This window comes from Sinocyclocheilus anshuiensis, unplaced genomic scaffold (assembly GCF_001515605.1).
Source record: "Sinocyclocheilus anshuiensis isolate Anshui unplaced genomic scaffold, SAMN03320099.WGS_v1.1 scaffold385, whole genome shotgun sequence".
Taxonomy (NCBI): domain Eukaryota; kingdom Metazoa; phylum Chordata; class Actinopteri; order Cypriniformes; family Cyprinidae; genus Sinocyclocheilus; species Sinocyclocheilus anshuiensis.
This window is the reverse complement of record NW_015539876.1, coordinates 1,144,568-1,154,806: the sequence shown is the minus strand read 5'-3', so window position 1 is coordinate 1,154,806 and position 10,239 is coordinate 1,144,568. Positions and strand designations below refer to the sequence as shown.

General features: G+C 37.8%; 1 protein-coding gene across 1 annotated transcript in view; it reads right to left on the bottom strand.

Annotated features, from left to right (window-relative positions):
* Positions 1-10,239, bottom strand: part of LOC107685334 (dynamin-like 120 kDa protein, mitochondrial) — a 48,364-nt gene that overhangs the window by 25,525 nt on the left and 12,600 nt on the right. The window contains exons 11-29 of the mRNA XM_016481884.1: positions 10,025-10,138; positions 9,847-9,927; positions 9,692-9,766; positions 9,518-9,589; positions 9,320-9,419; positions 9,093-9,223; positions 8,793-8,865; positions 8,633-8,705; positions 8,439-8,554; positions 5,354-5,418; positions 4,965-5,041; positions 3,973-4,138; positions 3,510-3,662; positions 3,291-3,399; positions 3,136-3,215; positions 2,858-2,998; positions 2,643-2,759; positions 2,227-2,320; positions 1,948-2,058 (exon numbers count right to left, since the gene is read on the bottom strand). Coding sequence (XP_016337370.1) covers positions 1,948-2,058; positions 2,227-2,320; positions 2,643-2,759; positions 2,858-2,998; positions 3,136-3,215; positions 3,291-3,399; positions 3,510-3,662; positions 3,973-4,138; positions 4,965-5,041; positions 5,354-5,418; positions 8,439-8,554; positions 8,633-8,705; positions 8,793-8,865; positions 9,093-9,223; positions 9,320-9,419; positions 9,518-9,589; positions 9,692-9,766; positions 9,847-9,927; positions 10,025-10,138 — 1,948 coding nt within the window. The remainder of the gene's footprint in view (positions 1-1,947; positions 2,059-2,226; positions 2,321-2,642; positions 2,760-2,857; positions 2,999-3,135; positions 3,216-3,290; positions 3,400-3,509; positions 3,663-3,972; positions 4,139-4,964; positions 5,042-5,353; positions 5,419-8,438; positions 8,555-8,632; positions 8,706-8,792; positions 8,866-9,092; positions 9,224-9,319; positions 9,420-9,517; positions 9,590-9,691; positions 9,767-9,846; positions 9,928-10,024; positions 10,139-10,239) is intronic.

The following is a 10,239-nucleotide window of genomic DNA, read 5'->3' as shown; positions in this document are numbered from 1 at the left end:
ATGTTCCGAAGTGAAGTAAAATTTCCCCTGCTCAGGGAGGAGGGAGCAATGAACACTGTGTAGGGATCATATCGATCGGAACACAGTTCATGCACGTAGCTCACTTCTAACGAGCTGGTTATCTGAATCGACATGCAAAATATGCAGAGCTGGGGGGGCGTGAGGACAGGAATTGGGAACTGCTGGGCTACATCATGTGTCATTCACCGGTGAGAAAACTTTAAAAGTACTACAATACCAGGAAGGAAGATCGGGTTGTTGATGTTTGTCTGGCATTCTCGCTCTGTCTGCACAGCGTGCATGAACGTGCTGATGACGTATCCTGTCTGCGCAAACAGGGTGCTGCAGAGGTATGCTAATACATACGTTGACAGGCAGGTAGGAAAGCCAATTAAAACGCTCGGACCGAGCGTTTTGATTGGACGAACATTTCTTGGTCCTACGCCTTCCACAGAATATATAAATACAGATAAATACATTTAGACCACTTAACTTAATGATTGCTATCGTGATGTGAAGAGACTTTCAACCAGCATAACAAAAAATGTTTCTGAAGACAATCACCTATTGCACCTTTAAGGCCTGTTCACACCAAGAACGATAATAATAAAGATACTATAACAATATTAGAATCCACACTAATGCACAATAATATTGTTTATTATAAGCACAAGCTTTTGGGTGGATTTGCTGTCAATGTATTTATCGTTCATTAGCTTGATTAAAATCATTCTGAAAGTGATTACAATAGCATTTCTCTGTGCCATGAAAGTTGTAGTTGTGGCGTGGACTTCCCCATTCTCATAGCAATAGAATGATTATCAAAACTTTATAGTTATCGTTTGTTACAGTCCTTGGTGTGAACAGGCAGAATATATAAAACTGCATATCAAAAGATCAGGGTGAATATGTCTTTGCAAAGATTCAATGCTTTATTGACTGATAAATACATTTTTGAAAGATATTTGTTGAGTTATGGGACAAAATCACTTCAAAGTCCACTGCAAAGACACTTAAGCTCGTCAACCTATTCAAAAGAGACAGTGCTCGGTAAGCATTTAGAGAGGCCTCTTAAATACGCAAAGAAATTCTTCATCAAAAAGGCAGAAAGGCTCTTTATGACTCAAGACACTGTATGGGCAGACCACTGTGTCTCAGCACAAATTAACCTGGGCGGCAGTGCCATTACCTCACTCTCTGTTATCACAGTAATGACAGTATGTGTGTGCGAGTTGTGTGTCTGCACGAGATCAAGTCTGAGCATGTCAGTCGTGCCTCCACAAATTGCTGTTTAATCAACAGAGTGTTTAACAGTAACCAGGGCTGAAGACATGACAGACAGCAGGCAGTGCACAGCCAGGAGCTCTCTCACACTGTGAAGGGCAATTAAGGGTTCAAGCCTCAACAGAGGAAGGAACAGGAAAAAAATAAGGGGGAGTGTGAGAGTGAAGAGAATGTGGAAAGCTATCCATAGCCTATTCAGAACTAATATCACTTCAAATGAGTTAGAAGGTACAACGGAAAAAAGTATTGGAAAGAGCGGAATTCCGACCGCAAACACCTGACACTGAAGTACAAATGGGTTTGGCCCTTTTAAAATAACTTCAAATGTGAGAAATGCTTAGAAATAGATAAGGAGGGAAGCTGATTTGAATATCCATTTAGACTCAACACACAACAATAAAATAAATAAAGATCAACTGAATTGTTGCACTTACAAAATTATGTAAAATACACATCAAAAGTATTCCAAAAAAATCTAATATTAAAGAATTTTATAAATGCAACATGAATGGAAATGTAATGCTGGAGTAAAATTTGATAAATGGTTAAATTATCTATTATAAATAACATGAAAGTCCTCAAGTGCAAAACAACACTGCCCTCTGGTGGTCGCCATGCCTTACTGCTGTTTCACCGGCTAAACCAGTATGAGGATGGACTTACTGAGGTCTTCTGCCAACTGAACCCTCCTGCCTGTGATCAGCTGGACTTTCTTCTCAGTATCTTCTCCAAAGTCCTCTAATACTTCTTTAACGTTCTTCTCCAAGCGCCGCACTGTATAAAAACATTTTTTTAATTCACCGATTTGTGTTGTTTGAACGTGGAACGTAATTATAGTAGTCTCAGTCACTGTTCCCTCTCACTGAAGCCTGTTTAATTAATGATATGAGATGATTTGTGCTAAGCAACCAGAACTGAAGACTTGAGAACCCACAGACGTACCTTCTGTATTAGTGAGCTGTTGTCTAAGAGTATTGGCTGTGATAGCCAGCATCCTCTGGATCCTCCAGAATAGAACCACATCATTGCACTCAAGCTGGAATACAGAGAAATAAGTGAAACCATTAGGTAAATAGACCCTTTTAACATGACCCAACACTAAAATAAACTGCTATTACATTTTACAGAAACTGTGTTTGTTTAAAGTACAGAAACACAACATTTTCTTTGGCTGAAAGATTCTATTATACAAAGAGTGCAAATGACTTTTCTTTTATTATGGATAATTTATCATATTTGGTTAAATAAATTAAAACAAATGTATCCTCCTTAAACATTATTCTCAAAAGAGAACACTTTGGGAGAACCGAATTATTACTTTTAAAAAGAAAATTTTACTAAACAGGCATTTTCTCTACCTCAGAGTCTACAAAGTGCCTCTGGTAGTAGTAGAAACCTCGCCGGCAGAGGTTACAATGTAGTAACGCCTTCTGCAGGAAATGACGTCGAAACAATTGGTGCCACGTGTCCTTGATCTACAGAGAGAAATCATTTAAACATGCATTAGTAAAAAAGCATTAAATCAGATGTGCAGATAGCAATGTTAGATCTTCTCTCCCAGGGTCTCACTTACCAGTACAGGGTCCACTTCCACTCCTCGGGCCTCCAGGTTTTTGCGCACTGTAGTGACCTCATCATTGGCAAGGTAGGCTGTGTGATCCTCATGCAGCTTCAACAGACGCTCCAACTCGTTTTTGGTCTCATTACGTATGTGCTAGAGTTAGAAAACAAAATTGTGTTGACTCTCTTTTCACTAGCACCTATAGTAATGTCACAAACTGACACTAAAATCTGGCTCCAAGATCATAAAAATGGACCAAAAAACAATTTTTATAGTGTTGTCTGCTCAACCTGCTCTGGTGTTCGATTTTTCCAGCTCAACCACCTCTGCTTCCAGTCTGGCCCCACCATATCTGCTATTACTGAGTCAGCTGCAACACAGGAAGATGAGTCACACACTCCATAGACTGATAGACAAGAAAGGGTTTTATGAGGGGTAGACATACTGTCTTTAAGGCGAGACTGTAGCGTTTCCTCCATGAAATGAATAGCGGCATCCCACTGGGGCTTGTCTGTGATAGAACGATCCTCCAGAGCGTTGTGCTGAATCACTCTCTGTACCGCACACATGTAAGTAACATTTACTGACAACCCTCAAGAAACAACTGTGTGCTGCATTAACAAAATAATCGACTATTTCTGATCATTATATATGTTCTATTTACCAAGCTGTCCATGGCTCTTTCGTTCCATTTGTGTCGTTTGATGCTCTCATCCTTGACAGCTTCCTTAAGCTTATCAAAGATGTCATCCTGGTCTTTCCCTTTGTACTCTGCCATGAAGCGGGCAAACTCCTCCTGCAATGTCTCCCAAGCAACCTGAGTAGCAAAGAAAACAGATATTTAAATTGGATGAGAGAAATATTTTATTTTCACATGGTGTTATAGATCTCTGTAAAATAATATAATATAAATAAAAGTTTGGGGTCAGTAAGACTTTTTTTAAAGAAATTAAAACTTTAATTCAGCAAGGATGGATTAAATATCAAGAGATTTATATTGTCACATAATATGTAATATAATATAAGCATTTCACATATAGTCTTTTTTTTACCTGATGATTTGAGAAATCTAACTACCAACTATCAGCACTATCAGTGTTTCATTACAACTATCAGTGTTTCATTACCTCCAGTGCTTTATGAGGAAGTTGTTTATCAGTCCATTGCTTGAGTTTGATGTCTACAGTGGTGTTGAAAGTGCCTGAGTTAATGGTCTGGGCGGCAGGCAGGTAGATATTCTCAATAACATGTGTCGAGACTCTTTCCCAGAGCTTCTTCTGTAAGATGGACTCCCTAAAATGACATAAAAATTATGTTTGGTAATTCTTAAAATATACATGAGCAAGCTGCTATCAAATGAGCACAATAATCAATGCTAATTATGTTATTTTCAGTTCTCTCAACCATTAAATAATGTCAAAAATGTACTTCACAATTCTAAAAAGTCGTTGACTTGACATTAAGACAAAGATGAGAATAGGGTGACGGTCAAGCTCATTTATCATAAAAGGAAAGCATATTTCATAGCTTCCTGTTTGCTTTGTTCTAGCGTGGTACATCAATACACACATCTCCAATAGCACCAAACTAGTGCTGCCCAGAGAAGTCACCCTCCAGCTATTCATCATGCCATTGATTTGAGAGGCTGATGGAGCACACTGGGCCCCCTACAAATATCTGATCTATTTCATTTAGCTTGCTCCTCTGGGTTTTAGGTTCATAACTCTGGGTACAGCTTGTAGCTTTGCATTCTGATGGTAGAGTCAACCCTGAAGCCATGGAGATGGAGATGTCGAGTTTCACATCTGCCAGCCAACAAAGAGTCGAAGATTGAGAATACCTCATTATATATATATATCCTCTTACTCACAAAGGTTTTTGACCTTGGATGTGTCAAATCATATGTTTATCAAAGCATAAATAACATAAAATCAATATTAAATAATAAACAATGAAATTAAATGTATATACATATACATCCCCAATTAGGGAGTAAGCAGAACAAAATTAGTAGTCGTCCACACAGGATGCATGCTATGTAATTAATCTGATAAAAACATTTTAATCAATAGACAGCCCTACAATTAATTTTGTAGTTAATAAAAAGAGAAGTGCTCACCAGTGTTTTGGTGTAACCTGACTCAAGCTGATCACCTCATCCAAGATCTCATTTTTGGCCTTCTCATATAGCTCGTTCTATGAACGAAGAGCATGACATACACAATATAAAACATATACTTAATCTCATGAGGTCATAGGGCACATACGATTATTAATGCTGTCAAAGGTAATGTAGAGTACATTGCAGGATTTTTTTTTTTAAGTACTTCGTTCTTTTTTTCTACTTTCATTTTGCAAGGACAGTATATTAGGAACAATATTATGTTACTATATTCACTAATTTTGTTTTGATTTTTTGCCATACTTAAATTAGAATGTTGATCTGACGCTTAAAAAGGAGTCCTAGACCTAAAGATCTAGAATAGGTAAGCAGGAGCCGATTCTTACCCTGTCCAGCTCTCGTAAGCGAGGATAGTTGTTCTTCCACTCAGTCTCCAGGTTAAATCGGGATGCTGGTCAACAGGGAACAGGAAGTAAAGTTCAATTTAGATTATTATTTTCATTAATATTGGCAAAAAATTTAAGGAAACTTTTTTTTTAATCTGGAAGGTAACAAAAGGGTTTTTTTTTTTTATTCTTTCATTTACTCATGTCATTCCAAACCTGTGTGAAAGAAAGATTTTTTTTATTTTTTTATTTTGGTAACCAAAATTGTTTGTCCCATTGACATCCATAGTATTTTCTGAACAAACAACTGAAGTTAATGGGAACAGAAACTGTTTGGTTACCAACACTCTTCAAAATATCTTTTGTGTTACACAAATAAAGTAATCCATAAAGGTTTGGAATGACTTGAGGGTGAGTAAATGATGATATTTATTTCTGGGTGGACTATACCTTTAACTTTAATATACTACATTTTATGGACAGCGTATATTACATAAGGTCACTGTGAAATTTCAGTACCTCTAACAAACATGATAAAAAAATAAATATGATAAAAAAAACCTGCAATAAGTAGGTCAGATGTAATTTAAACATGATCATTAGTAACCTGGCTATTATTCTCATACAAAAAAAAAAAGATTTTCTATAAAACAATGTGTTCAAATTTCGCCTATAATAATAGAGCAAACTTTTGCTAAAACTTTTCAGTGACAGTAGCCCTGTTCCTCAGACACTTCCCATCTCCCTCCGTCTTGTTCCCCATACAGGAACACCAGACTATGCCGTGGCCATGATCAATGCACCTGGAGTCAGGCATGCACTGTATCAGCAACCCCACGCTCCCCAGGGGCCCTGCATCCCCAGCATACACACGGGCCGGGTGTCTCGCTCACACAATGGAGATGACGCTAATTGCTCTGGTTATCGGGCTGGCCCCAGTGCAGCCGTGGAGATCGATAGCCCACACAAAGGTTTGAGAAGTGTCCTGGGTCAGGCAATAAATCTAGAGGCAGAGCATTAGCAGGGCTGGCCTGTTAATTGGCAGCGTGGAGGTCTACAGCGTGCCCTGTGCAGAACGTCTGAGCTGAGGTGAGGTGTGACGGCAATCAGCACGCATAGAACAGGGAAAGAGCTCTGCTGAGGTGGGTTTTAGAGTTAAGTGGCTGTCGAGCTGTTGCTTTGGATTCTATTAAGGTTTATTTACTGAGTCTCCTGAGAGCTGATGTGCACTCTGCTTCACAAAATGCCCTTGGAAATCAGCATCTTAATAGGGAATAAAAATAGCAATGATCAACTTAAAGGCCCAAAAGCACAGTTCTTGTGCCTTTTTTTATTTCAAGGTTTTCAGATGTGTCCTAAAGTAGTAGTTATCAACCTTTTTGACTCCAAGGATCCTCATTGTCCACTACAATAATCAAAGGCCCCATGACTTTTCCAGTTATTTGTGATTTACTGAATAAGGATGGACCCTTTTCACAGACTGTGTTGACGTATTTTCGGTTATTAACATCATAACTATACCAATTTGTTTTTCATTTTTTAAACATTAAATGTACATTTATAAGACTATACTTTGTATTATAATACCTTGGCAAATTCAAAATCGTTCTCTCTTCTGATCATCAGAATTAATCTCTCAATATTTTTTTTCCTCTTTTGGAAAGACACAGAAACGCTATCTTGGATTTTTTCTTTTTATACTAAAGCAAATGGGAACGCAACAAAAAAAATACATTTGTTATTGGTAATTTCCATTCACCACTATATAATATAAGTATACTATCGCTTCTGAGAACCTGTTAAGGATAAGGATTTTTAAATATATTCATTACTCTCAATTTCTATCCCACTGCATAACAAGAAATATGTATATTCATTATGGAAATGTTCATTTAGACTACCTCATATATCTAGGTTTTTAAAGAGAGTGGGAACCCTGGTTCATCAAAGGGAAAAAAGGTATTCAGGTCATTGAATTAAAATAACTTTCTTGATTTTTAATTGTTTCAGCTTATTTAAATACTTGTTTTGTCTTATTCTAAATCATTTCAAGTCATCTTGAGGCCCCACTGTAAGTTTGCTAAGGACCCCTAGTGGGCCCTGGCTCCCTAGTTGTGAATGACTGTCCTGTTACAGATTTGTGGGGGGGACATACATTTCAGTCTGTTCCTTGCAGAAGGATAGCATATGGCTTTAGAAGACTTCATGGGTTATGAGGTTTTATTCCATCTTTTTGCAGTTTTTTGGAACATGACCAACTTATTTCATATTTTTCTTGTATGGAAAAGTATAGCATGGACATTCTGCTTCATTTATTCTTTTGTGCTCCACAGAAAAAGAAAATGGGTCACATGTGGGTGAGTAGGCAGAATGTACATTTTTAACAATCTGCGAACAATGGGCCTCATTCATGAAACATTCGTAAATATATGACCAGCTGGTGGCGCTTGAGAACACTTTGGTGGCACAGCGTTTTTCCAGCTGAGACGCTTTAGTTGCTATGATTTGGAATATCCACGGCGGCGACAACGTATTACTAGTATATCATTTTTAAGAATTTTACTAAATATAAAAAAGCAGTAACCAGTAATATTGAATTCTTCATTGTTGTAGGCAGTCGTTGTACAAGCAGGATGGTTGGTCGCTATTTGTCCCACCCGTCCTCTATTTACGGCTGGGTAAATAGTGACAGTGACGAGCGCTGCGTTTTACAGTTATCAACTCAAAAAAAATATTTCAAAAAATATTTCAGAAAGAGGGCAAGGGCAAATTAACTTGTAATTATTATGGCAGTGCATCAAAATTCAGTGTCCTCAGTTTGCCAAAAAGAACACAGAACGTTTTAAGCACCATTTACACCTGGTAAGGAGCAGGTGTACATTTCTTTCGTACCAACTAACATTTTGAAAATATGAAAATTTTCATGAATTCGAAAATTTACGTCGGAACAGCTTTACTAACGGTTTACACAAAAATTCGTTCTGCTCGTGTTTCATGAATGAGGCCCAATGCGTTTAAGATTTGTTAGTTGAAGTCATAGTATGAACCACAGTAATATAAGATCTGAATCTCTATTATATCTCACCTTTAAAGGCATCTGCTTGTTGTTCCACTGACTCCCTGACCATTTTCCAGAAGCAGTCTGACACAGCAAGACTGAGGTTCTTTGTGGTCACCTGATGAGCTTTCAACATGCCATCCCTTTAGCAGTTTGGGAAAAGATTGTCCAATCAAAATGTGACAGATTAAAGAAGTTAGAAATATGCATTTGAGTCCTACCTCAGCAGTCTTGACTTCTGAAAGAAGTCCTCCTCATAGTCTTTGATGGAGTCTATGCTCTCATTAGAACTGCCTACAAAAGAATCATGGGTCTGAATGATTTTATCTAAGCGCAGCAAATTTCAAATGCAAAAGGTTTCTAGAAAGATCTCATGTTTACCTTTTCCAGTTACTACAGCAAAGTAGCCCAAAGCCTTCATTGGGAATAATTTGCCTTCAACTATTTGCTGGATCTACAAATGGGGGAAAAAAATGAATAATTTGAGGCAAATAACAAAATATATATATATATTTTTTATGAGGTGTAACAAATTCCCATAAATGTCATCATCTGCACATAACAGTAGTCAGTATTGCTTGTTTAGTGTCAGAGGGCACAAAAAGCCTCCCTCTAGTGGCTAATACAGTAAGTAACACACATCACTGAGAGTTCATGTAGTGAAATATCTAAAGGTCTTACTCTGCTTGAACTAGCTAGGTTCTTTTCTGCCAGGTCAACCTTTGTAAGGACAAAGATGGTCCTTTTGCCCTGAGGGTCCATCTGACTGACCAGATCAGTGACTATACTACGCTCTGCATCTACTGAGCCATCTGAAAGAGAAAAATAAAGCAAGAGACAGAGAATAAACAGTCTCGTCTTAATACAATGCTAGTGACAAATATTTTAATGAAAGTGTGAAAACTCACCCTGAATACAGAGGATGATGGCATTTGGATTCTGCATGTAGGCTTTACTAATGCTAAAAATGGTTTCTTTTGTGTCAGCAGCCATGCCGGCTGTCACAGTCTGTATACAAATGAAACAGTCGGTGACATCAAACATGTTCTGAATAGATGTATAAAGTTATGTGTTAAATTGTATAAAAAAATGAAGACAAAACTTACACTGATGACTCCCGGCAAGTCAACGAGCACCATTCTCTGGATTCCTGGACCCTTTACACTTAAAGAGATGGTCTAATAGAGAATAAAAAACACATGAATGATGAATATCAAAGTATCCGGGCAGATTCAAGTGTGAATGTTTTCACAAAAGCAGCAAAGGAAGGATGGTCTCACCTCAGGACTGACTGTCTGACCTTCCTTCACACTCTTCCTCATCCTGAGTTCAATCTCATGCCTCAATGCTGCAAGCTAGAAAAAATAATCTCAGTGATCTGACAAATACAGAAAATGACAAACTTGTGCTACATAATTTGAGTTAAGAAACCTACATCCTCCTCTTTCCCAAGGTCAAACTCACGAGTGCTGTCTTTGAACATTGCTACATGGTGAGGGCCTTCGCTCAATGTCACCTACAGGTAAACACATCACAATTACTACAATATTTACTATATTATTATTATTCATGTGTCATATAACTACTATCTGAGTGTAGTTTGTTTAATTCACCTTGACAGGAGATCTGGTCATCATTTCTCCAGAGCCTCTAGGAAAGATCCTAGCTTGAGCTATCATCTCCAACACACTGGTCTTTCCTGCACTCTGGTCTCCAACTACCACCACCTAGCAAAGAGAAGACAGAAGCTGGTTATGTCTGAACCATTAAGAGGCGTTTTATGAGATAACATAAGAGGATTAATTTATTTCAATAAAAGATATATATA